Below are 27,721 nucleotides of genomic sequence, written 5' to 3'. Positions count from 1 at the left end.
TTGAAGGGTCACGTCACGATGAGGGAGGAGCGAGACACTGCCCTCCTTGGAGGTTGTCGGGCTGCATCTCCAGGCAAAGCCCCGTCTCACACGCCTGCCTTCTAGTCTCACAGGCATGGACAGAGCTGCTGTGAACCCAACGACCAGCTTAGTGTCATCTCCACAATATTAACACCCTTTGCCTTTCCAGGATCTCTGAGTTGGCCGTAAAATTTTGCTAAAGATAGTTTTGCCCCCAAACGATTTATTTCCTTGGTGCCCATAAACTATCAGGAGCCACTTTCTATCAGTCTATTTTTAGAATGAGCCGAACAAAAACATTGAACTTTGATTCGTGCAAACTCCTTGCCTTCACTTTAGGACACGCTGTCTTCTCCACACCATGCACATATATTGTTATGGTTTGTTACTTGTTAATACTTCACCCTTACGTGGTAGCTCCGAAGGCCCGAAGAACGGCCGGTTTGGTTTCAAGAGACTTGGCTGCCATCCATGGGGATCAGAAGCGTGTTGTGGGAGAGGTGGGACAGGACGCTGGTGGGGGGCCTGGCGTGGCCACGTGGACTTACCCTCCCACTGTTTTAACATGGTCGAGTTGCCACCCTTCTAACTGGGAACTAGAAACATGGCGCCCCTGGGGGGATGGCCATCAGTGGCCAACTGTGCTTAGAATAGTGAGAATATATCTTCTTGTCTCAGATTCTGCACATGGGGTGGGACTGGGTCATTATGCGTAACATCTGTGAATAACACACTTTGACAACCTGCGTCAGTTCCACACCGTGAACCACCATTCCCTCCCTCCCACCCTCCCGCTCTCCTTCCTTTTTCTTTTCTTTTTTTCTTTTCTTTTCTTTTCTTTTCTTTTCTTTTCTTTTCTTTTCTCTTTCTTTTTTCTTTTTCTTTTTTTTTCTTTCATTTTGTTATTATGCTGCGAGCGGTAAGTGAACAGTAAGCATTTTGTTGCAGTTGCAACAGCCCAAGAAATAAGAACTCTTGAGTTCCGGTCAAGTCTGTCTCTTACTCATGTACAAGATGGGAATGACCGAGCTCCTCCGGGGGATCTTATGGGCCTCAGACAGACGTTGGGGTGATCGCGCAGTACAAGCAGGACCGCTCCTGTGCCAGGAATAACTCGCTTGTAGCTACGTAAAAAGGCTGGCAAGACCCACGTGCGGAATTCGCCCTTCGATTTGGATGCCAGGTGGGGTCTTTCACAGACACCATCCAGTTAGCGCGATGGGCCTCCCTGCTGGCTGGGCCCGTTTGTCACTCCCTCCAGGCTTCCCGTGGTTGTCATGGAGACTGTCGGAGCAGATGCCCTTCAACTGGCTGAGGCATCTCTCAAATACAGGGAGGCTGACTGGGGCCCCCAGACTCTACAGCAGGGCTACGTGGAGCTGAAGGGTTGACCCCCAGGGCCCAAGGCCAGGAGGCCGGCCTCCACATGACTCACCTGGAGAGGCAAGCCCTGGACACTCCTGGCTGGTCCCGTGTCTCACTGCATCCTGAAGCCACACACTGGCTACCCACTGTGTTCTCGGGATGCTCGGCTTAAAGCCAAGCAGGGCAGGGATCTGCAGGGGTCCGTACTATCTTTGGGGCTTATACTATACAAACGGGGAGGTGAGAATCAGGCAGAAATGAATCAGACCTTCCCAGAAGCCATTTCAGTGAGTAAGACACAGACCCAATAAATACTTGAAAAATCAGCCTGGGAGAGGGTTCCGGAGGACTCCTTCACCACCTCTTACACAAACCACTTGTCTGACCAGCACACTAAGCTCTTATTACATGATATCCCGTCCAGCAAAAAATAGAGTCTCTCTGTTGAGTTTTATTGTTATATGCCAGGCACCGCGCTTTACATACGTTCTCCCATCAACCCTCACACTCACCCTCGGGGTATGTAATAGGATACCCAGGTTTTAAGTAAAGAAATTGAGGCCCATGCAGAGCCGGCGGCAGAGCTGGGATTGGGCTCTGGAGCTCATGGATGCCCTGGCAGCAGGGCTAAGTGGGCATTTTCTAAAAGGTGCTCACAACCTGTGCTTTCAGCTCAAATAAATTTGACAAACATGTGGTGTAAACATCTATAAAGTGATTATTTTTTCATGGAGAGGCTCTAATTTTCCCTAGTACTTTGTGCGTGTACAGGACAGAGGGTGAGATTTGCATAAATTATATGACCATGTAGACGTTGACGCTGGAGTTCCTATTAGCATCTCCCAAAACAGTAGCCTGCAGAACACGGAGTGCCAGGCAAAGGTACTCGTATGTCATAAGTGAGAAGAGGTGTGGGTAAATACTGACAGGGCAAGGATTTGAAAAGGGAAAAGAAAACAGGGACCCCCCAAAGCAAGAGATGGGGTCCAGAGGACAAGCTTCACTCGCTTGATCCCCTACCCTCCAACATACACACGGCTAGCCATGATCGGCTGTACACGTGTGTGTCAGCTGTCATCCAGAAACAGGGAAAGAAAGGTATTAGGAAATCATATTTCTGTTTCTTATGTGTACATCACGTTCCATCCACAAAGAAGAAAGATGCAGACTGACAATGTCAGGAAGAACCAATGACCAAGACACAGTGGGCGTTCGGTGCACAGGATTTCTTTCTTACAAAGTTGCTGGTGTAGAGAAGTCATGGACGCCAAAGGCACAGGAGAAGAAGATGACATTGTGGGCCCCACCTGCCCAGTGGTGTGGTTGCCATGGAACCAGAACTCGTGGCTGATAGCAAACGCTTCCCCGTGTCCAGTGCCATGGCGTCCGGTCAACTCTGCTTGTTCAGGGGAAACCGCAAAGGGACGTATGAGAGCAGTGCAGAGACAGCCGGCTCTCTTCACGTCCACCCGGTCTTTCTTCCTTTTGGAAACCCTCAGAGTTTTAACTGGGCACTTGGACGGGGGCCTGCGTGGCCCCACCTCCTTGCTGCTGGATGGCCTATGTGACCCAGTCCGGTTGGTGAGATGGGAGAGAAAGTGGGTGTCGTCTGCTGCCCCCGCCCCTGCTTGCCAGCTGGGAAAGAGGACGGTTGGGGTGGCTGCCTGGACCCAGACAAGGAAGCCGTGCGTAAAGGGGGCAGAGCTGTCACGTCGGCCCACGCGGTCTCTGTGATAACCATGCAGCCTCTAGTCTGATTGTGTCCAATGCTGGAGGTCGGCTTCCGATGGATCCTTCGTCAAATTTCCTGCTGCTTCCTGTCCCGGCTCCGTCTGTCTGTCTGTCTGTCTGTCTGTCTCCCGCATGCTGAGGCTGCACATGGGCTTCCTCTCCGCACTGGTCTTAGTTCAGTCAATGCAGTCTGAAAGAAGAGATTAAGGAGGTTCCGCTAGGCATCCAGGGCATGACGGTGACCACTGTGTGGACAACCAAGGGTACTGTTTGAGTCTCACTGAAGAGAAGAAAACCTGTCGAATACTCCTCCCTCCGATCTGATCATTGAGCAGAGATCGTATGCGTCTAGGATACAACAGGAGTGCACAAGACATGGGCTTTCCTCCTTTGACCTGGGAAAAACAAGAAGGCAGAACAAAACAGGCAAAGGGCAAACACAGTGTGGCCTCTGAGGTATAAATGGTGAGCCTGTGGCCTGGCTGAGCAGCCCTGCACCGGAGGGGCCTGCAGCCCGGGGCCAGCTCCTGCTCAGCGTTGTGGTTTGGGGAGCAACAGAGGAGGTCCTCATGCCCTTCCACACCTCACCGTCATCGGACTGGTAACCGACAGATGGTTTGCAAGTGATGACGGGCCTTCTGCAACTTCCACCTGGGTGTTCTGGGGGGTCATACGGCAAGCAGCCCCAGCCACAGGAGCGCACACGGCTTCTAGAGGATTCCAGCCCTTGCAGTGTGCCCAGCGGTGGCCCGGGGTCACTGAGGAGAGGTGCCTCCCTCCCTAACGCCCCCAATTCTGACCCCTGACCCCCAGACTCTGTGAGCGTGAGGTGTTACTTCACACCCCCAAGTTTGGGGTGGCTTGTTGGGCCCCAGTAAAAACTGGAACAGAACTTAATACCCCTCCCGCAGGGTACGGTGGTGGAGTGAAATGAAAAGCACATCTTGAAAAACACACCTTGAGCTATTAGTCATCTGGAAATTTCCTAGTTAAAATATCGTGCGGAAAAATCATCCCACACATAGATACCGGGTGTCTGGAGGAAAGGTCATGGAGGTGAAATACCGACAGGGCTCCCTGTGGATGAACACAGAGACACTGCTCCCAAGCCCACGGAAGGTGGCAGCCCTGTGACCAGCTGAGGGCAGGGGTCCCGCGGGCTGTGCGAGGAGGACAGGGTGTGACAAGCTTGGGAACCGAGCATTCCCACGTCTTCCCCTAAAACACACTCGTTCTCCCCCAGGGTGACCCCACACGTCTTCCCCCTGCCTACCTCCCAGAGCAGCAGATGGGTGGGTGAAGTGGGCTATGGGGTGCAGGCCACCAGCTGGTCTTAGTCCCGCACAGGCCAGAGGGCCAAGGCCGTGCATGCAGACCCCCTACACAGCTACTGGTCAGACACCTGGCCTGGCTAGGCCTCAGGACCTGCTGGAACCCACGGGGTGAGTCCAGCTGGCTCGAGGTTCCCGGGTCCTGTTCTCACATGCTAAGGATTGGGGAAAACCTCATACCAACATTTTATATGTACTTAGTTCTAATTTCAGGTTTTTCTCCTTAGGATAGATTCAAATATTTGGGGGGCAAGTCCTCCATTGGAGAAATTAGAATCAGTCTCCCTGGACCACTTTCAAAACATGTACCCCAAGTAAAAATTAGAACAAGCAAAATAAAATTCTCTCTATACGTACGCCAATATTTTGATGAGATTTGCAGAAACAGATCTCTTCTTTGGAGGCAAACAGAATTTCCCAAAGTGATTGAGAAGTGACATGAACGACCACTGTCACCTAAAAGCTGTGTCTTTATGTTAGAGCATCTTATAAAAAACATGACTAGCACATGAAACCCATGAGTTCAGGAGTGACGTAAAGCTTTTGTAATGTTACATGGAAAGAAGCACGTTAAGCTGGTAACCTGCCCCACGCTAGCCGGAGTAGGATGGAGCAATGATTTGCAATACGGAGTTTTGCAATACAGCCTAAGGATTAGCCTCTGTTTGATATCTTCCATTTACTAAACAAGCAGCACAGTCATGTGGCTCCTAGGTCAATAAGCCTTGAGTGACACTTTGTTCCCACATCTTTCTCTGCCCCACCCCCTGCTCCAGGGCTGGTCTCTACCTGCTCTCGCTTTGTGTGAACCCTTCCACGTTTTCCGTATGCAAGCACATGCAGTAGTATCCCCTTGATTTTCCTGCCGTTGCACAAAGAGTAACTTCTCTGCCTTTGCTTTCAAGGGAGTAAATACTGAACCATAAATTTCAGATATTATGCAAGTAATATCACTTTTAATGGTCTGATGATTGGAATAGTTAATTTTGTCACCTTGGTTCAGCTACTGTGCCCAGCTGAATGGTCAAACACCAGTCTAGATCACTGGGAAGGTAGTTTTTTAGATGTGATGAACACATCAGCAGGCTTTGAGTAAAGCAGATATATGTGGGTGGGCCTCATCCAATCAGTTGAAGGCTTTCAAAGCCAAACCCGAGGTCCCCCGAGGAAGGAAGGAATTCTGCCTCCAGGCGGCCCCATAGAAACCCTGCCTGCATTTCCATTTGGCTGGTCTTCCCTGCAGATTTCAGAATCAGTCCTGCAGAATCACCTCTCACCTGAATTTCTGGCCTGCCAGCCTACCCTGCAGATTCGAACTCGCCAGCCCCCACAACTGGGTGAGCGGAAGTCTTAGAGGAAATTCCTCTCTACACTCATCCTGCGGGTTCTGTTTCTCTGGAGGACCCCAGCAAATGCAATGGCCCTGTCTTATTATAGTTAGGGGATGCTTGCTGAGGAATTTCGCGGGAGCCGTTGTGCCCTTAAGTGCTTTTCACCCTGTTCAGGGAGAGGGAGGGAGCAGACAGATGGAAAGCCAGGAGGCTTGCCCACAGAGCTCACGGTGCTCACGGCCAGGCTTCCAGCTCCCTGGTTGTGCACACACCTTCCTAACCCCCCGCCTGCCTTTCCACATGGGGCTCTGCGTGGGCAGGCAGGGCGGGTGCCGGATCACAAATGTGTCTGGTGTCCCCGGCAGCAGCGAGGACCGCCCGGGCGTGGGAGGGGGATGCTGTTCTAGAAAAGCCCCAGGCCTGCCCACAGGGCTTTCAGTGACAGCCCCTTACTAATGGCCACAAACGTGGTCTTTTCTGCCCTCCCTGCAGCACTGGCGCTCTGAGGAGGGGTCTTTGCTGCAAGAAGCACAAGCCCCCGGCCGTCCCGCTGCACCACAGAGAGCAGGCAAGGCCTCCTTCCCGGCCCCACTGTCCTCCTGGCTCTGTTCAGCCCCAGCCAGTCGTCATCGGCTTGAGGCAGGGGTTGTGAAGAAAATCTGAGAAATGAGACTGTCAAATGAGAAGCAGATCCCGCCATCGTGGATGGGGACGAGAATTTATGAAGCCCTGGAGTAACAGTGGCTGAAAGGTGGGACTAGCCCAGGGACGCGCAGGCGCCTGCAGACCCCGAGTGGGGGCAGGTCGTGAGAAAGCAGACAGAGCAGCCCCTTCAGGCAGGCACGCACCTGCTCCGTGCTGTGCAGGGACGGCCATGGGATGTCAGTCACGACCCCACCAGCCTGGCATCCAGCCAGCTGTGTACGTGTGGCAGCTACCCGGCCGGCCGGGCACTGACGCCCCCACCTCCCCAGCACAACCCTCAAAGCTGTGCCTGAGCCTCGGGGTGCCGGGAGGCAGCAGAGACTCTCCAGGGCAGAATGTGCTCTTGTCTCCAAGTGTATTCTTACAAAGTCCGGCTTGCTTAAAAATGACCCCCTTAGCAGGATCTGGACCTGGAGAAGGTCATCATTGCCCTGCTGCAGTGGGCAGAGGGCAGAGCTGTTTCACCAGTCAGTTTGGTTGTTATTTGGGGAAATAATCAGTGGTCATATTATCTTATATGATTGTGGACAGGCTGTCAAAGCAAAGCCCGGAGTGCCTGTCACTCAAGCTCTGTGTGGGCTCAGGAATTCTGGGAAGGGCCTGGCACAGATGCCCCATTTCAAGGGCACCGTGCTCACTGCATGTGTCTGCCATGGCTGTGTAACAAATATCACCAGCTTCGTGGCACAAAGCCTACAGATGCACCGGTCACATTTCTGTCAGCTACCGGGCCCCTGCTCGGTGTGTCCGAGGCTCAGATCCAGGGGCAGCAGGACAGTGGGACTGAGGTCTCTGCTTCCTTAGCAGCGGCTCCACAGCTGCCCCGGGGGGCCCACTGCTTCCTTTCCCAGGCCTCCGGCTTCTTCCTCTGCAACCAGCCAGGAGAGTTCTGTGCTTTTAAAAGCCTCACACGATTAGGTCAGACCCAGCTGTGGAAGGCACCACAATGACGGCGTGATTTCCATCACGTCCCAGGCTGGCCACCGAGTGGCCCAGAATCCTGCCCGCCAGGCTGCCGATGGATGCAGGCTTTCCACCAGCATCCCCCATGTGTACCTCGTTTTTGTCCAGTGTAGCTGGATTCAGGTGTTTGCACCACCCCCCAAACATCAAAACACGCTTTTCGTATTTTTGAGCTTGAGGAATATGGAAAACTGAGATTTCCTGTGCTCAGGAGAAATAAAGTTGAAATTTCTGCACGCAGCCCACTCGTCTGTGGGGTTTTGCTGCGTTTTATTTCAGGGCCCTCGAAGACCTGGGGCAGGTTACCAGCTTGACATGCTTCTTTCTATGTAACATTCCAAAGAAAGCTTTACGTCACTCCTAAACTCATAGGTTTCATGTGCTAGTCATGTTTTTTATAAGATGCTCTAACATAAAGACACAGCTTTTAGGTGACAGTGGTTGTTCATGTCACATTCTGAATCACTTTGGGAAATTCTGTTTGCCTCTAAAGAAGAGATCTGTTTCTGCAAATCTCATCAAAATATTGGCGTACGTATAGAGAGAATTTTATTTTGCTTGTTCGGTCTGATTTTTACCTGGGGTACATGTTTCGAAAGAGGTCCAGGGAAACTGACTCCTCTGGGAGAACAGGGTCTTATAGGCTTGAGGGTCCATCCCAGCTGCCAGTTCTGCCCTTTCCCCAACAGAACCAGAAGTTTGTGTTTTTCGGAAGCCTGTATTATGTCCTTGCTAGGAGAGCATTGTATTTCGGACTCAGCCGTGTTTGCAGTAGGAGTGCCGCCTGGCTTCCACGGGGACGGAGCTGCCACGCGCCGAGCTCCCACGCAGGTCAAGTGTGAGTGGCCATGTGTACGTGCACGCAGGTCAGCGGGATGCTTTGTGCTGCCTAACATTTTCCTAGACACGGACACTCCCCAGATGCTCTCCTGCGCGGTGCCTACCCGCCCACCGGCTGCTGGGTGCACCGCCTGCCCCCTCATCCTGCAGGCCACTCGGGGGCCACTGCCACTTTCAGGCTACCCTGGAGCCGCTAACAGGGGTTTGGCATGTCCTATGCCTGGTGCCATCCTTGCAGAGGTGGGCGCTGCAGTTTGCCCCTGCGGATGAGCTCAGCGCCGGGAGGGGAGACTGCTCCAGCATTGACTGTGTGCGGGCACCACTTGGAGATGCTGTGGGCTCATTCCCAACCAATGCAATAAGGCAAATCATGCCAGCAAGCAAGTCAAATGAGTTTTTGGTTCCCAGTGCATATAAAAGTTCTGTCTATATTGTCGTCTGTGAAGTGTGCAATAGGATTATGTCTAAAAAACATTGTCCCCACCTTAGTTAAAAATATTCATTGCTAAAAACTGCTAACCATCATCTGAGCTTTCAGCAAGTCGTCACCACGGATCACAGGTGACTGCAAAAAATATCATCATAACGGAAAAGCTTGAACTCTTGTGCGAAGGACCAAAGTGTGACCGTGAGACAGGAAGGAGCAAATGTTGGGAAAATGGTACCGGGAGACGTGCTCGACGCAGGGCTAACACGGACCATCAATTTGTAAACAGCGAGGTATCTGCAAACCGCGGTAAGACAGAGGTTGCTACCCGCGCCGACGCGGACCTGGTCCAGGAGCCTCGCACCCCATGCCCACTCTTCAAGTTGGAGGGACAGAAACCCCATCCAGGTCACGTATCTGGGATGCCACACAGTCTCATTCTGAGCTGAGTGCTTGGCTGCATCTGTGGCCCGGTCGAGCCCCACCTGCCTCCCACACGCGCGTCAGGGTGTGACTGGATCTATGATTTACACCCTCCGGGCTGTGTGTGCCCTGGAAGGAACGGCTGGGCTGCTGGTGCAGGCACTCTGTGATATTTTGGGCTGGAAGGAGCAGGCCACAGCCCCAGCCCGGTCTGCAGGCTCCTTCCCGAGTCATGAACACCATGCCGGCTGGACGTGGGAGGGTGGGGGGCTCTGTACGGAGTGTAGAGGCAGGCTTCTGGGATCACACCAGACCCCCAGCTCCCTCCACTGGTCTGTAAGTCGAGGCAAAGTACTCAGTTTGCCCATCTGTGGAACAGGGCGGTGGAATCACTACTTCATCATAGGGTAGGCTGCGAACTTTAAATACGGTAACGTGCTTGCTCGGCCCACGTTCTGAATGAGTGAGTGACTCGTGCCGGCACCTGCACGACGTCCTTGATTTAATCGCCATCTCTGACACATCGGGGAAGACAGGACATTTCACTGTTCGCACTTTCCCAGCATCTGCCTTTGATAAGAAAAGGGGCCCATGATCAAAAGTGGACACCCCTCAGTCCCCCACACACATCCAGTGGACGTGACCTTGAGGGAATCTCAGTGCTCTGGGAGAAGTGCTGCTCCTAGATGTCATTCCGCAGACTTTCACCCCAGGGGGCCCTGCCTTCCCGATGGGGCACCTGGACGTGCCATCGCTGCCATCCCTTTGGAATGAGGCCAGATGGGGATGGAGACAGTTCCCTGTTAACATCCCATTCCCCACGAGGACGTCCCATATAGGCTGGGCATAACAGAAGCTGCCATACCCCTGCTACAGTTCCAGAGCGATTCTGGGTGGACCTCGTTAAATCAGGGAGAGAATCCGAGTCTGTGTGCACTTCCAGGACATTCTCCCATCAACTTGCTCACTGCCCCTCCCCCGCAGGTCCAGGCTCCTGACCGCAGATCTAACCACGTGTGGCCTCTTCTCCCTGCCGACCCCACCCGATCTCTCTATCGTTCCTCTCTGATCTTACCAGTCTGCTCCAGCCCCTCCCTTTATCCTGTTCCCTGACTTCAGTGGTCACAAAGAGGGTCCTCCCTTCCCCCCAGTACTCTTGTCTGCACCCACATTGGCCACCCTCCGCCAGGGTCTCACTCTTGCCTTTAGGAGGACAGGTCCTTCCAATCCTCACAATCCCCTGTACCGGGGTCCTGCTCTCCAGGTCCCCTCCTCCTGCCTTCCCAGCTCACTTCCTTCCATCTGGTCTGCTATCATAACTAATTCCTCAGCTGCACTGGGGTCCCCACTCACTCTCTCTCCCGACCCCCTCTGCATCATCCATCATCGTGACCACGCCCTGATAAACACCCTTCATGCACATGGTCCTCTCTTGCTTTGTCATATGCTTTTGGGAAAAGTCCCCAACTAGATACATCCAATCTTCCCAGGGCTGGCATTCTGGCTGGTTGTCATCCATGTGGCCCCGTGCATCTTGGCTGCTCAGTGCCTGGGCCATGCTGACTGTGGGGTGTTTAGAATGTTCTACCGTCCAGGCACCTGCACCCACACAGCTGCTGGCGGCTGGATAAATACCCCCCCAGTACGCTGACAGCCCTCACTTTAATTTCAGAACGTCAGACGAGCCCTTCATGTTCCCAGCTGTCAGCTTACATTTCCCAGTCCATTCATCCCCTGTCCTAGAGGATCCTTTCAGTCCTACGTCCCTCCAACCTCCACAACTTCCTCCCCATCTTCTCTCTTAGCTGATCACCTTGCTTCCTATTTCACTGAGGGGGTGGGGAAGAAAGGAGCAATCACAACACATTGCCACCACCACATAAACCAACACATGGACACATTGGACAATGTATTCTATGCCCTCCTGTTGCCATGAACTGTCCACTCTCTCATCTAGAAAAACTTCTCTGGTGAAGTAGATCCTGTGACGTTAGCACATGGCTCCAGCAACTGTCCCCTCTCTCCTGGACAGCAACAGCGTTCCGGTGGAAATGCTATCATCAGCGTAACAATACACTGTAATCTTATCATTGAGAAGGAAAACACTAACAGCAATAACAAAATTGTGACTTCACATCCATCCCTCTGCTCTGTGCTTTGTCTCCCCTGTATTGACGGGGATGCCTAGGAACTGAATCTCCCCAAATCCTGGCCACCAGCATTCTGGTTAGATTCCTCATGATCTGTGGAGGGCAGAGGGATATAGAGTTCTCATTTAGGAGCAAGTAGTTCCTAGGCATCCTGACCTCTGCATTCATGCCTCAGGGCCTTTGCACGTCCTGTTCCCGCTGCACAGAACTTTTTCTCCTCCTTCTTTATTCAAATGCCATTTTCTTGATTAGACTGTCCTGACTACCCTCTATAAAATTTCACCCTGGTCCTCCTCCACCCCCAGGACTATCTAATTCCCTTTTCCTATCTATTTCCTTTTCAAATATTTATCATCTCATGACCATCAGTGTGAATACATGTTTCCCTCTTGGTTGTCTTCACTGGAATGGACACTCCTTTGGCAAAGGGGTTTTCATCTGTTTTTCCCACTGTTAGGATAATGCCTGACATAGAGTTGATTCTCAGGTTGTTTTTTTCCCTAAGATTTTATTTATTTATTTGAGAGAGCGAGCACTCAGGAGCAGCAGGGAGGGGCACAGGGAGAAGCAGACTTCCCACTGAGCAGGGAGCCTGACACGGGACTCAATCCCAGGACCCTGAGATCATGACCTGAGCCAAAGGCAGATGCTCAACCAACTGAGCCACCCAGGCGCCCCTGATTCTCATTCTTTTGTCGAGTGATCCAAATGAATGACTATGGTGTTACTCGAAGCTATAAGATTTCTTCTGAGCACTTCCTTAGGTGTAACTCATAGGTTATGGGACGTCGATATTTTATTACCATCATGGTTTAGATATTCCGCTGTTTGGTTTTCATTTCCTTTTTAAGAATTGGTTAAGAGATGGGTTAAAAATGTCCCTATCGTAGTGATTGTTTGTTGATGGCTATTTCGATTGTCTCTTGTTTTTGTTATTTCTGTTTTCCTACAATTTGACCAGAGAATGATGTTTGTGTTAGTTTAATTTCTGAAGTATGCTGTGGTCCTCTGTATATCCTATGAAATGGTCACTTTTTCCGCATTATTGGCACTTGAAAAAAGGGACTCATTCTGTTATTCTGGTCTTCTAGAACTTATTTTTGTCTGCTTCCTCTGTTACAAAGCAAGTGGTTCAGATCGCTACCGGCGTAGTGTCTGTGTAGCTTTCCTTGTATGGCTGGTTTTATCCTCTAGGAGTGCGGTGCTATTTCATTTGGTGGGTGGATATTCATAGCTGTTACAAATATGCACTGTCGCGTCTTCACTATGGATCACCCATTGTGAACCGTCCTCCTTTGTCTCTCTCTCGATGTCACTTTCCAGAATCCTCGCCTCGTTAGTCTGTGACCTGCTTGCTTTCTTCTCTGTATCTGCTGCTATCCTCTGCTCGTCCTTCTACCTTCAAACATTTCAGTTCACTTCAGGTGTATTTCTAGTATACAGCATATTGTTTGACTTTGCTTTGTGACCCAATATTTGAGTGTTTTCATTTCTTTCTATATTAATTTAATGCATCTACCTGCCCTTATTTGGTATAGTCTTATTTCTGTTTCATTTGATGCACTCTATTTGCAATAGCATTTAAATCTTGGTGTGTAGTTGGCTGTAAGTGTTTCCTTTGATAATTTGTTAAAGTGGTCAACTTTTAATTATAATTAAATTCAATGCATTTAATCCTCTATTTCTTTGGATGAAACCCATTGACTCTTGGGACACCTGAGCGGCTCAGTTGGTTGAGTGTCCGAATCTTGATTTAGTCTCAGGGCGTGATCTCAGGGTCGTGGGACCGAGCCTCGTGTTGGGTTCCGCACTCAGTGTGGAGTCTGCTTCTCTCTCTGCCTCTGCCCCTTGCCCCCTACTTGTGTGCTCTCTCCCTCTCAAATAAGTAAATAAAAGCTTCAAAAACATGGTCATTTTGCAGGATGTGTCTCAGTGTTGATGGCTCTATGCCAGTTTTTCCTAAGGAACACTAAGGAAGTGTGTAGGTCTTCTTTGAGTTCAGGCAAGTGTTCTAGGATTATATCTTAACATATCCGTTCCGTCTTATATTTAAGTTCTCTGCCCTAGTGACAGTTGTGCGTATGTTGGATTTCCATTGTCCAGCTTACAGATCTTGCACTTTCTCTCAGTCCCTTAACTCTGAGCTCATTTCCCTCCATCCTGTACTTCATGTTCCCTTGACACACTGATGTTCCTTGTACTGCGTCCAAGACAGCCTTCATTCCTGGAAGAATAGTTCTTTCCTGAGCTCTGTGGGTGGGTGGGTAACTGCTGTCAGCTTCCCTGCCGTACCTGTAAACCTCATATCTTTACTTTCACTCTTGCTTTCCGAGGGCAATTTCTTCATTACTTTGTTGATTTCGTGGCAGTATGTTTGCTCACAATACTTTGGCAGGCGGAGGTGGGGGGAACGTTCTTTGTCTAAACTTGATTTTTCTGTTGCGTTCTTCCTTTTATTTCATGTAGTTCAATTGATTAGATCCTATATCCTCATTTCATCACATATCTTTTTTTAAAGATTTATTTATTTATTCATTCGGTGAGAGGGAGGGAGAGACGGTGGGGGGAGCAGAGGGAGAGGCCGAGCAGGCTCTACACTGAGCGCAGAGTCTGACGCGGGGCTCGATCTCCCGACCCTGAGACCATGACCTGAGCTGAAACCAGGAGTCAGATGCTCAACCAACTGAGCCACCCAGGCGCCCCTACATGTCTTTACAAGCGATGAGTTCTTCCCGGAGAAGTCACTGGAGAGTGCTTCCTAGGAGAAAGGGTGTGGGCTGTCCCAGGTTAGCAGGACTTTCTTTTCTGATGCCGGTTGCATGTGCCGTGTAGTTATTTTAGTCTTTGTTTCCACACACACCCCCTCTGCCCAGGAGGGACTGCAGCTCAGAGGCTTTGTTCTCCAGCCTTCCTCATCTAAGAGGAAGCCATCTAAGCATTTGCTTAGATGGAGCATGGAATAAGATGCTGGTGGTGGTGTCCTGGGTGGAGACCACTCCATCTCAAGGAGGCAGGCAGGTGCGCACCGGGTGGCCGCCCCACGAACCTCCCTCCCAAGAGGAGGAACCCAGCAGCCCAGAGCCGTTAAGAAGCAGCAGCATAAGCAGCCTCGAGCTCCCAACAGCTACTCGGGGCTGGGCTCTCCCGCATTCTTATTTGTTCAGGTGAATGTCCTAGCAGTCCTCCACTTTCAGTGATTTCTAACAGTGGGATTGCAAATACCAAGGCAGTGATTTCCAGCAGTGGGACAGGTTGATGGGGGAAGGCACTCTGAGACGTTCAGGAAAGATATTGAGTCTGCGCCAGGCTTCAGGGAAGATGGCCAGAGACCCCAAACCTCAGGCAAGTCAGGAACCCCTTGACTGCTCAGCTCACTATGAATGTTTTGGAGGGGCTGTGTCCTTTCCTGGTACATCCATGGGACCTGAGATCTCTCCCACTTAAAACTTCCACTTCTCAGGTTGATGAGAGTTACAGTATTCATGGAAACACCTACTCTTGGAAAACTTTCTAACCAGTGATGCTGTGAATGTGTCCTTAACCTGCAGAGCTTTTGTCTTCCGTGAATTGTTGGTCAAATTGTCAAAGAAGGAAAAAGAACACAGATGTGTCCAACCCTGTTAAGTCTTTTGTTGCTCTAATCATTCCTGAGGACACGTGTTTGATTGGTCCCCTGTATCTGTATTTTTAAATGTACTATTATACTTTTATTATGATGGTGTGCGTGTATCTGTTGTGATGGCCCCTACTGAGCCCTGGTATTCACAGCCTTGTGTTGTCCCTTCTGAATCAACTTGACCAGGTGCCCGGCTTTGGTCAGTGGGACATTAGCCAGCAAGACAAAGAGGCTGTAAGAGCTTGCAGATCAGCTTGGTCTTTTTGGAACAGCATCTCTTGGAGCCCTGAGTCTCACGGGAAGAGGTCCAGCTGCAGTGCTGGGGAGAACATGTGCAGAGAAGAATGCCCAGGCAGCCCCAGCTGGGTGAAGACACCATCGCGGATGCTCCAAGCCTGGCGCGCCGCAGCGCCCAGCCCGGATAGCTGAGTCAGGAGGGGCACTCATCACCGTCTGCACCCATTAAATGGTAGTGTTGCTGGCTGCACAGCAATGGATAATTGAGACAGTACTATTCATAAACACTGCTATAAGATGAGAAAAGATAAAATTACTCATCAAAACACAGGTCATAAGAAAGGGTTGAGTGAATCACCGACTCATTCCAAGATTAGGAGTAGAATAAATAACAAAGTAAGACCAGCGCACAGAAGGGCTTGTGACTGTATCCTGAGCAGTGGCAGGTGCGCGAAGCTTCGGGGACTGGAACCAAGTGAGGAGACCTGAACAGGGAGGAGATTCACGGTGTCCAGAAGGAGGAGGGCACTGTGCTGTGCCGTGTGTCTGTGTGTGACTCCCAAGCATGGGGAGTCAGAAGCCAGCCGGGCCTTTTCCCACCGCACGCTTCACTGAGTGGGGCTGAGTGCAAATCTTCCTTTTATCGTGCTTTTATTGTGAAATATGAAACACAATCAGATAACGTATCAGCACGTAAATACCTGCATAGCCGGTCCCCGGGACCAGAAGGACCACACGGCCACTCCCCGGGGACCTCCCCCACTCTGTCCCTGCCCCTAAAGCTAACAATTATCCTGCCTTTGATGGAAATCACTTTCTTGCTTTCCTTCAACGACAAACGCTGTGGTTGCGTTTTGCTGGCTTTGATTTTTATCCTAACACGAGCACGCAGTCGGTGCTCTTTGGTAGCGGGCTTGCTATATTTAGCTGCAGCCCATTCCCTTTCCTTCCTGCCTAGTTATGCACCTTACAAATAGCTCTCTCTCTTTGAAGTACTTTTATTTTCAGTTCGGGGCTGTAGGAGACACTGCAGGAATGCGTATGACTGTGTTGACCCCCTGGTGCATGTGTCCTTGCAGTTCTGTTGGGAACACACTTACGGGTGAACGTGGCGATTCCCACACCATCTGAGTCCGTGGCTTTAGTAAACGATGCCAGGCTGTCTTCCAAAGCGGCCTACAGGTGGAGGCCTTCCCGCAGCTCCGAGAGCCCTGTCACTTCACATCCAACTGGACGGTGCTCTCAGGCTTTCCATTTTGGCCACTGCTTGCATGGCGATTCTTTAAACACCTGTTCATAGATTCCCTGTCTGCGTATAGGCTCTTGCTCCATTTCTGTTTGTCATTTTCTTCATTCATTTGTAGGAAACCCTTCTGTACACCGGGAAAGTGCCCTTGGTGAGGTCGGTGCTCTGCGGGTGCCTCCTCTCTCCTTCTGGCTTATTATCTCTTCCCTTCTTGCCAGCGCCTCTTGGGGACTCGAGGGCCTGACAAGTATTGTAGAACAATTCATCACGTCTTTCTTCGCAGGTCATGCTTTTTGCGTCTTGTTGCACGCGTCTTTCTCTGTCCCGTGTTCCAAGAAAAGATCCTCTTCTATTTTTGTCTTAGAGCTTTCTTGTCTTGCCTTTGACATTCGGGTCAGCAGGGTAAGTGCACGGCGTGAGATAGCTCCGGGCTTTCCCGGAGCTCCATGCGGCTCTCCAGCAGACCCAGCCACACCTGCTGGAAAGTCTTTCACTCTGGCCAGTGTTGCAGGTTCAGGGAGCGCGCTCGCGTCGGGGGTGGTGTAGTACCCTGCGGGTTGTAAGGCTAAGAGGGAGAGGCCACGGCTGGCGGCGGAGGGCAGGCCGGGGGTCCGTGGCGGGGCGCTCGCAAGGTGGCAGGATCTCCAAAGCCTACTGGACCAGAGGTGACAGGAGCTGCAAGTAACGTGCAGATGAATTCAGAATGGCTTCAGTGACAAGGGGAGTGTATTTCCTCACGTAGCGCGAATTCCGGAGTCAGGGTGACTCCAGTGTTGATTAGTTCATCTCCTGGCGCCACCAGAAATGCGGGTTCTGTCCATCTTCCTGGGCCTGTTCGCCTCCCCGCAAGCTGCCGAGCAGGCCCAGGCACCACAGCCAGTGAGGCCGCAGGCAGGGAGAGGGGAGGCGCTGCCCTTCCTTAGTGTCTCTCTGCACCAAGACACCCTTCCCCAGAGGCCACCAGCAGACACCCCTCATGTGTCTCTGACAGAGTGGTCTGGAACATCCATGCCTGATCCAACTCTGGGAAGGCTGGATGGAGACTCATTCTCTGGATCTGGGGTGCGCCCGCCAGCATCCCCCAAATAGCTGCTGGGCGTCTGGGAAGGGGGGGGGTCGGAGGGGCACAGGCAGAGTAGGTTTGAGTGCTGCCTGGGTAGGACAGGGAGGAAGGAGAGAGGCCACAAGGCCAGTAACAGGGGCCCCTGGTGCAGGGAAGGACAGGAAGATTGGGGAGAGATGGAGGAATGACACCAGCAGAAGAGTAAGGGGGCTGATGACATCACCGAGCAAGAGGTGGGCCATCACAGATGCTCAGCCCCTGGGCCAGGTGTTCCTAGCATGGCCTCCCCTTCCCTGCCTGCTTTCATCACCTGGAATGTTCCATCAGATACCCGGACTGACGGGAGCCCTGGCATAAACCAAGCTTGGGGGGCTCCTCGTCACTCAGCCTTTTCAGATGCACCCATTCATCAGAGATGACAGCAACCCCAACAACGTGGCTATGTGTGGACCCAGGAAACCATGGGCACCCGAGCTGGGGAGTGGGCATGCCTGGGTGCAGCATCAGGGGCAAGCTGAAGCATCGGGTAGCTTGTCCTTTGGTCCTCCAGCAAGTGAGGGCCCTTCTCCCCTGCTGGGGTCTTCATCCCGGCAGCCTGAGGTCCAGGCAGGACTTGGGAATCAGACGCGCCCCGGCACCCACGGGAGCTTTATAGGAGCTGGGGGCAGATCTTCGGGACCTGGGTTGAACTTCTTCTCTGCACTCTAGCTGCCTGGACCAACAGGAGTCACAGTCCACACGCTCTTGCCTCGGGGCATGAGCGTGGGCTCCTGGAGGCCAGCTAGTCGTGCCTCAGGAGCTGCACAGGCTTCCCAATCTTCATGTCCCAGGACCTGCTGCAGAACTTCATGGTCGAGGGTGCAGATCAGGGCCCTACAAACTTATGCTGTGAAGGACCAGGTAGAAAATAATTTCGGCAGTGAAGGCCAGATGCTCTGCATTTCAACTCTTCGACCCTGTGGTTACAACATGGAAACTCTGGTCAGGACAAAGCTGAATGAACGAGTTCTCCTAAAACTTTACTGACCACGGCAGGCAGAGCGCCAGAGTTGGCCCCCCAGCTGTCACTCACCAACTCCCAGTCTGAGCCGATCGGTAATGCTATTTTCCATGGGAGAAAGAAGTTGGGGAAATTGTGCTGAATTCTTCTTTTGTCTTAATTCACTATTTGACTTAAACACGTGTTCACGGCATTTTTAATTGCCATTTTTAGTAAACTTGATGCTTTACATTTAAATCTCTTTCTAGTTGGCCAACAAAGGGGACAGGCAGCCTCGAGTCTTCCTCCGCACCATACAAAACATCTGCTCTTTGGGTCCCATTCGCGGCCTACCTCACTGCACCGGAACTTTCCAATGGAAGGACACTGTGGGTGGGTCAGACTCCAGTGGTTTTTTCTGTTCCTATTTGTACGAGCTCTGAAGGGAGTGTGGACCTTCCTGTGTGTCACCCGCTGTCTTCATGTCTGCCTGGCCTCGCGGTTCACCGTCCCCAGAGCCAGAGCTCCTACACAGTTCTGAGGTGCGCGAAGGGTGCCAGCCGAGCATCACTGCCATAGAACAAAGGCCTGCCTGCACCATCTGTGGTGGAGAATTCCATCCTGTTCACGCCAGAAGCACCATACTGCTCGCGTGGCATCAACACTGAAACCAAAGATGGATGTTTTCGCTCAACAGAAACACCTTCTGCCTCTCTGGGCCTGTGGGCCTGTGGTCGGTCCCCAGTGGAATGGGTCCAAGTCGCCGCTAGAAGCAGAGGTGAAGAGGCCCGGGGCAAACACTCAGCCCTCGGCTGCTTGCTCGAGAAGGGGAAGGGGACAAGCCCCGCGCTGGGAGCTGACTAGTGAGAATAGGGGGCAGAAAATGCACATTCGAGTCTCTAAGCAACCTAAGGCCCTCCACCTTCTCTGAGCCTCCCTTTTCTGTAAAACGTGAATGTGAGGGATCAATTGTGAAATTGGCCCCAATTGCCCCTCCCTCCGCTGCACCTACGCCCTTTCCAGGGTCCCTTTTCAGCCCTGCCCCTGAGCGGTAGAGCGTGTCTTCCCACACCGTGCACTGTGGGGCCTTGTGACGGGCTCTGGCCTCCGTAGTGTAGCAGCGGTGACAGGGAGCCAGTTTGGAGGCTGGGCCCCTGGAGGCTGGCACCCCTGTTCGTTCCTCCTCGTTCGTTGTGGCCTGAGAGTAAGCCTGGCCAGCCTGCAAGGAGGAGAATGGAGGCGTCCAGCTGGCAGCTCTTGGGGGCCACCAGCACACTGCCTAGTGACCCACAGCTGTCCAGAGGCACAGAGGAGAGCACAGTCCAAACTGCCCTAACCGCCTGGCAACTCCCAGCCATAGAGGCTGCCCAGCTGGACTGGGAGCTCAGTACATGCTGTTTGAAGCCACTAGAGTTTGGAGTGGTTTGCAACACAACAATAGCTAGCTTATTCTTGCTCTAGCTCACAGATGTGGTGAAGGTCAAGCGAAGCCACGTTTATTAGAATGCTTCGTGCGTCGTAAATAGCGCACAGATAGGCGCTGTCTCACCCATCCCGAACGTCTCGATCTGTGTTGAGATGGAGTAAGACACTAACCGATGTAAGCAGCCCCTTCTCTCCCCTCCATGCTCTGCTCCAGCACACAGAAGAGCTTGTGTTTTCTCTTCTAAATACTTTGGGCAACCTGTAGTCTCCCTCATGTGCTCAACCAGTACTTACTGGCCAGCTACGATGTGCACGGCACCGTTTCAGGCACCGAGGATACTGGGCTTAGGTGGGTTAGCGGAGGAAATAAATGAGTGTATAAAACAAAAGTATCAGAAAGGCTACGGAGAAGACAAGTATGGGCGGGGGGGGGCAATTGAGTAATTGAGTATCTAGACAGGGTGCTGTGGGAAGGAGGTCATGATGAGAGAGAGCCAATGGCTGGAAGATGCCAGATGGTTGGTGTTTCTCCTCACAAGCTGGGAGCTGCTACGCTCCTCAGGGTCCTGCCTTGCGGTCACGAGTTGGTGGAATTGGCAGTGCTATTTGCTCACCATAATTTTAGTGGCAGGGAGCTCACCAACGCCTGACATCACTGGATTACATATTTGGAAAGAAAGAGGTTTAGATGTGTATTAACGATGTATTGCTGAGCAAAATGTCACCCCAGAACTTAGTGATATAAAATGCAAATAGCTGGGGCGCCTGGGTGGCTCTGTGGGTTAAGCGTCTGCCTTCAGCTCAGGTCATGATGATAGGGTCCTGGGATCGAGCCCTGGGTTGGGGGGGTGTCCCTGCTCAGTGGGGAGCCTGCTTCTTCTTCAGCCCCTCCCCCTGCTTGTGCTCTCTCTCTCTCAAATAAATGAATAAAATCTTTAAAAAAGAAATAAAATGCAAATAGTCATTGATGATCTCTTGCGGTGTCCATGGGTCAGGAAGTTGGGAGCAGCTGGCTCGAATCTCTCTCTTATCATTGCAGTCAGGAGTTGGCTGGGACTGCAGTCATCTGAAGGCTCAAGCGGGGCCAGAGGCTCCGCTCCGGAGGTGGTGGGCTCCTCCCCCATGGGCCTCTCCACATGGCTGCTCGAGTGTCCTCATGACACGGCGGCCAGGCTCCCCCAGAGCAGGAGATCTGAGAGACGGAGGAGGAAGCCACTGTGTCTTTCCTGAGTGGCCTTGGGCATCGCGCACTGTATACACTCCAGCCTTGATTTAGTGCAGGAGGAGCGGATGACAGGACAGGGTTTTGGAGACTCCAAATGAGCGGAGTCTCATTTCCCTAAAAAGCCGATGGCATTGGTGACTGTTGGTGGATTTAAGTCGGATCACTCAGGTCTCGTGCAGGCTCCTCTCGCTGGAGGAGGTGGGCTTAAGTGTCCCGCTCCTCGTCTGTAAGTGGGTTCTCCCTCGCTGGGGTGTGACGTCAGGATCAGGTCCAGGGCTTGATAAGGGCCCCTCTGTCTCCCTCCTCTTAGCTGTCTTGTACCTGCTTGGTGGCACGCTCCGGAGCAGTCATTTAGAAGGGTACTTTGGTTACTACAGACCTTGCCTGACGTCCTTCGAGTGGGTAGACACCGGAGACGACTTTGCCTAGGTGACACCACCTCCAGTGCAGACCGGCCGACCTGGCCTCCGCCTGCGCTCCCCTCCTGGTGTTTGATGTTTAAAATGAATGCCCGCCTCAGAGTGAGCGTCTCTTTGGGCTCGTCTTTGGTGACCCCCATCCCCACCATCGGTTCATTGTGTTCTCTGCACGGGGCCCAAATGGGGTACCGAGGAGCCATGCAGACAGGCGTGTAGATGATGTGTTTGCCCGTGGGCAGCCATCTGAAAATGCGCTCGGGCCTCTAGTCCACACAGAGGTGCAGGTTCACGGGCAGCTAGCTCTGATTTTTGCCAAGTTTCAAGGATGTTTACAAGCTAGATGTCAGGTATGCAATTTGGTTTAAATCATTTTCATTTTTCTGAAAGTCAGCGTTCTGTTTCCGAAGTAGGGGCGCTGGTGCTCCTGGTCTTCTGTGTGCTACACGGGTAGGCAGTCAGGGGACGTAGAGTTGATGCATCCTTGGATGACGTGGTCACTGGCTTCGTTTCTCTGTCGAAGTTCGTCGGTAGGGGTCCCCATATGGGAGGCTGCTTTTCAGTCACCTGGGCTTGGCCTGCATAAGCAGGGGGGGGGATGCATCCCTTACTCCCAGTCAACAATACCAGAATGGGCCGATTTCGGTGAAATGGAACTCTGAGGTGGACAGCTCAGCTTCAGGGGGGTCAGCTGCCCTCTGCCAAGCCCCCCAGCCCCCGGACCCAGCAGCTTTCCTCCCCAAGGCCTCACTAGCACTTTGGGTTTCCTAATGAATTGGTTGTGGTAGACATGGCTTCCAGCAAAAGTTCAGATTAAGCACTGTGGGACCATCTTTATCATGCCTTACTGTTCTCAGCAAATACACTCGTGAATCTAAGGATAAACTATCTGATCCAGGGGCCGTGCCTTCTTAATTTATATAATTACACACTTGAAGTCCTGGTCCACAGTGGGCACAATTATGCAAAAGTTGTCATGGAATGACTCCCTTTGCTCAGGGGTGGGGTAACAGGTGCTTCCGTGCCGTGGGTGTGGGGTCTTCGGCTCATAACATCGGGCAGGTGTGACCATCCTACGAGGTGGTCAGGGACATGCCACTCCCTCTTTTCTTCAAATATTATTTAACTTGGAAGCTACCTCTCATGGAGTATTTTGTGTGACCCCTGGGGGGGGGGGTCTTACACAGGGGAAAGCAAATGGACTTTCTTCCCCTTGGGGTACTGACTTCATGGTTAAAAATCTTGTAAGCATTTTTAGTCAGGAAAGGCGAGATGAGACGGGTCCAGGAGATGGGTGTCCCTGGGCAGATTTTAGCCATAGCCCTTTGGGACCTACGGTTGGTGGCACTTGTGGCTCGGCCTGGACTATGAATTACTTACGAGGTGGAATGTGCCTCAGTCCTGCTGGACAGTAAGTTTCACTGTCACTGCTCAGGGTCCTTGGCCTGAGCGGGGAGATGTGTGGGTTCCATGCCACCGAGGGAAGGAGTACAGGGCGAACCCCACTCGGTGCTTCCCCTCAGACGTCCGCCCAGCTCCACATCTGCAGGACGGTAAGATTTGGGGAAAATTGTATCCCCACTGAACTCAGGGTTTCTCTCCAAAGGCAGCTAATCCCACCAACAGAATTATTCAGAATTTCCTACTGTCTTGCAGCCCTTGAGCGGGTTAGTCAGGAGAAGTGGTTAATGAGCTCTCTGCCTGGTTTGACCAGAATGTTGTCCAACCGTGAAACAAGGCGCATCGTCCCTGCCAGAGACAGACCTGGCAGTGTCCACGTAAAGCATCACTGCTCTTCAGCATCACTGGGGGGGGCATGGCGGGTGCTCATTCTTTGCAGGGTCTGTGCTGATGCACCCTGCCAGGTGGGGGACCCTCCAGACGTCGGGGCCAGGTGAGTGGAGCCCTTGTTCATTTACACGTCCTCCCTGGCGGGCTGGCTCCCGGCCCGTGATGGGATGTGAGGCACGCAGGGAACCCTCGAGGGGACCCAGAACCACATGCACTCGTGCAGAGCCCAGGAAACAGAGAGCTGGCACCCAGACCCCAAGCGTCACACATGAGCCAGTCCTCCTGCCTCTCTGTATGATGGGAGGGCCCCTGCTGTGTGTGCCGCCACGGGGACTTGGGGGTGTGGGTGGGAGGGAAGTTTGCTGGCTCACGACGCTCATGACTGAATCCTTTCACGTTTCCTTCCTGAGACACGCTGCTGTATTTTGGAAATGTTAGCGTTAGGCTGGAGTTTGGCAGGACTTCGGGGTGAGAAACTGTAGGGTTGCTGAAGGGAGCACACGGCAGCCGCGTCCCTTCGACAGGGCTGTGGGGGCAGACGCCCCAGTGCAGGAGACACAGGTGCGTAGACGGCAGAGAATTCAAACACGATAGTCAGCGTGATGATGTAGAGTGGGCCTGCTCTCCACTGTCACCACACAGTAGGAGCTCTACACCACGCCACTGGTGACATGCTCCCTTCCCCTAAAACCTTTGTTGGTACAAATCCAAAATAACTGCTTCAGTCCTTGGAGCTGAGATGATGTGAACGTAAGCTGCTGATTGGCACGTGCTCGGTCCCCAGCCTTTCACAGGCCCCGCGCAGATTCAGAGAGTCTTCAAGTGCACATTCATCTGGGTTCTGTGGGCACACCCGGGGTCCCCAGCGCTGAGGTGCCACATGTTTCTGGGTCTCATCGGCAGGTCGGAAATGCACCAGGACACGAAGTGACAGAATCAATGAGCAGGGCCCCGTCGCTCAGGGTGACCAGCTCCCGGCTTGCACCTGTGTTTGAAACTCCAAACAGGGCCCTGAGTCGGAAGGGTGGGGTGCAATGTGTTTGGCATGTGCAGACTTCGGTTCGTGTGGGAGCTCTATTTCGTTTCGTGGTTACTGCAGACAGTAGTTTTGTCTTAGGGAGGACACGAGCGTTACATGCTGGGTACTGCGCATGGGCATTTCTGTAATTCCCAGCCTTGGTGTATGACAGTGACTGGCCTACCAGGGACCTGGCCTTGCCTTCTGCACACACTGTGGGCTCCACACGGACCCCCCCCATCATGCCGCAGCAGGCCTGCAGCTGAGCGCGCCTCAGGAACCGCCATGACCAGGAGGGGACCCCCACAGGGATTGACAGTGGGGGCCTCTGCACGAATCAGGGTCTATTTGGGGGGATTCTTCCAATACCACCCACCTCCTGACCTTCATCTTGCATAGACCCAGCCCTCTGGCCTGTGTCTTCTTCCCCAAATGCATACATGGGCCGCCACCTAGGCCCCAGCGGCAAACAGTGTTGTTTGCCAACTGGTCCCCCCACTCGGTCTTCCAGGCTCGGGGCTTGGGGAGGGCTTACCTTCCTGGCCCTCGTGGCCGGGTCGGGCTGTGTGAATAGCCAACTGATCAGCCCCCAGCAGAGGTGACGATGTAGATTGGTTCCAGGCGATGGCTTAATTGCCGCCCTGAGACTCTGCAGAGCTGCCTCTCCTCTGGCGGTGACACAGGTCAGGGACTGAGAGCAGGAGGCAGGGCCCCTGCTGATCCTCGGGGGAGGGGGGGTGTGCAACTGGATCACCCTCTGATGATGATGTGTGCCCACCGAGACTGGGGACTGCTGGTCACGGCAGCCTCGCCCGAACGCCCCGACAGGCGCAGCCACCCTGGGTTAGGACCCCCTTCACTGCATCTTCTGGCTGATTTTACCGTCCAGGTTCCGGACAAAATGCTACCGTCTCTGTGAAGACGACTCCGAATTCAGCAGGGATCCCGTGCTCACGTTTGTCCTTTGGAAGTCTGTCCTCCCTGCTAGACTGGCAGAGTCTCGAGGACAGGAGGCACATCTCCGTCGTCTGATGCGTGTGGAATGAGCCAGGCCCAAGGGGCTGAGTGGCCTCACCTGGAGGTGAGGACCGTGTGTGCAGAACATGGGGAGGTGTTAGCAGGGGGGGAGCCACACGCCCATTGCAGCCTGCCTTCCACGCCTGGTACAGATGTCCTGAGCTGCCCCCCGCCCCACGCACACCCACACTCCCTGCAGACAGACAGGATTGAAGTGTGTCTGCAGGACCCGTGACGCATTCCTGTCTGCACCATCAGAAGTCTAACAGACAGCAGGAGTGCACTCACAGTCGCTGCCACAGCTCCGTTTACTGAGCAGACCTCGAGCAGCCTGGGCTCTGCTCTAGCTGATTGCAGTGGGAAATACGCCAGGGAGAGCCACGGACACTGACCGCAGTGGGCCTCCCACGGAAACACTTCTGCGGCTGGTGATTCCCCAGCCCCGCCAGCCCCGTTCACAGAGCCCACTGAGCGTGTTGGCCACGTGGGGAGACACAGGAGACCCTGCGCCCTGGGGAAGAGATGGGAGCAGGTGTGCCCCACGTGGCCTGGTTTGGAAGTTGCTGCATCTGTGCCCTGAACCCTGCTGGGTCCTGATGGACGGAGCTCAGCATGCCCTCCACTGTCCCAGCGTGCACAGGCCAGGAAGTGACACCACTTGCCTCAAACTTCCTTGCCGTGGGATTCTGGGCATAATTTTATCTCAGTTTGATGAGGGGCACGCCTGTGCTTTCAGGGCAGATGGGGACCTGCTGTGCTGTCTGCTGCTTCCCTCGGCAGTGCTGTGGGGCAGCCCCTGGTTCTCTGCAGCAGCCTCAGCGGACGTCCCGATATTCACAGGACCCGGCAGCCGCTGCACGAGTGTCGGAGCAGGGCTTGGCGCAGCCGTGCTGCTGGTAGCATCTTCTGGTCCCTCGTTCTCCACCCAGAGGAGCCTTCCCTGAAGCACACAGTTGAGGCTGACAGTTTCCTGGCCTGGAATCGCAACAGAGGTGGGCGCCCTCGGAGGCCGAGGTGGGGGCTCTCAGTGGAGGTGGGTGCCCTCGGAGGCCAAGGTAGGGGCTCTCAGTGGAGGTGGGTGCCCTCGGAGGCCGAGGTGAGGGCTCTCAGTGGAGGTGGGTGCATCTGCTCTGGGTCACTGAACTTCCCGACCATGGCAGAGGCGGGTCCGCTCTGTGGCCAGGACCCCCCAGAGGCCCAGCAGGGTTGGCCCCTTGCTCCTCTCCACCAGTTTGCCAGCATGTAACTGCTCGTGTCAGATCCCGCCTGGCTTTCCAGCGCCTGGTCTGTGTGAACCCGGCTGCGTGTCCTTCTGCGGCCCTACCTCCAAACTAGCCAGCACACCTCTGAACACAGGCAGTTTAAACTTGCACAAAACCTAAAACCTGTCCCTCGAGAGCTTGGGCTGGAAGGTGGGCCTCGTTCTCAGACAACACCTTCTCCTCCCTTCCTCAGCCCCAGCTTCTCTGATTAGATGTGGCCCACCCACACGGGGAAGGACAATCTGCTTCAGGGAGCCCACTAATTCAAATGCTAATCTCTTCCCGAAACACCCTCACCAACACACTTGGAATTGTATTTAATCTTGTCACCCTGTGGTTGGTCAAGTGGATATGAAATGAACCAGGACTCTTCTTTCCTTCCGTGGCTCAATCTTGGGGTGCCTGGGGCCTCACCCATTGTTCTGGGGACTCAGGAGCATTGTGGACGACATGGGGTTATCGAGAAAAGCTGAACATGGTCTTTGGGCACGCCTGTGAGCCTCTCCCATGTGACAAGCCACACGAGGGCAGTTGAGGGGTGCCTGCTGGTCAGCGTCCAGAAAGGGGCAAATGTCACTCCTCTTCATGGAGTGTGGGCTCCAGGTTCCCGGGAGTGAGATGGACGCTGGCAGGCAGGAACCCAGCCCTGGCAAGCCACAGCCAGTTCCTTCCTGTCCCACGGGGCCACCAGCCGCCTCTGGGTGCTGAGCCCACAACCCCATGGTCCTCCTTGCTCTCCTGACAGGGCCTGTTCTCCACCTGTTGTCCTTCCAGTCTCTTACTCACAGACAATGTGATGTCCCGCTCATGGTCTTTGAGCATCGAGCCCTTTTAGTGATTATTGTTTTAGATCGCCATGCTCTTCTCTTATGGATGAAAGCTTTGACTTTGGATACTGCTGTCTCAAATGGGCTTCCTGGTTGGAAGTCAGAGTCTGCCCAGGGCTCGCTCTTCTTTGGCAAATTCCTTCTACAATAACCATCATCTTTGAGAACCTGACAGGGGGAGGAAGGGACAGGAGGATGCGGGGAGGGAAAGCACCTCCATTCATACCGAGAGGGGCTCTTCCTGGAAGGCTGGGGTCAGGGATGCCCCTGCCACACAGGAAGGGGACGGCTTTCATCCACCATGCCGCCAGC

The 27,721-nt window shown here is 53.2% G+C and overlaps 1 protein-coding gene across 5 annotated transcripts in view; it reads left to right on the top strand.

Moving 5' to 3' along the window:
• AUH (AU RNA binding methylglutaconyl-CoA hydratase) overlaps positions 1-22,519 on the top strand; it is a 343,374-nt gene extending 320,855 nt beyond the window's left edge. The window contains exon 8 of one of the 5 annotated variants that reach the window (XM_057305616.1): positions 18,698-22,519. In XM_057305616.1, the coding sequence (XP_057161599.1) occupies positions 18,698-18,871 (174 nt within the window). In that variant the 3' untranslated portion in view covers positions 18,872-22,519. The remainder of the gene's footprint in view (positions 1-18,697) is intronic. The other 4 variants (XM_057305615.1, XM_026519204.4, XM_044391260.3 and 1 more) reach the window with 4 other exon arrangements.
• Positions 22,520-27,721: the final 5,202 nt, after the last annotated feature.

This window comes from Ursus arctos, unplaced genomic scaffold, assembly GCF_023065955.2.
Source record: "Ursus arctos isolate Adak ecotype North America unplaced genomic scaffold, UrsArc2.0 scaffold_33, whole genome shotgun sequence".
NCBI lineage: Eukaryota > Metazoa > Chordata > Mammalia > Carnivora > Ursidae > Ursus > Ursus arctos.
This window is presented reverse-complemented; position numbering and strand designations above follow the sequence as displayed.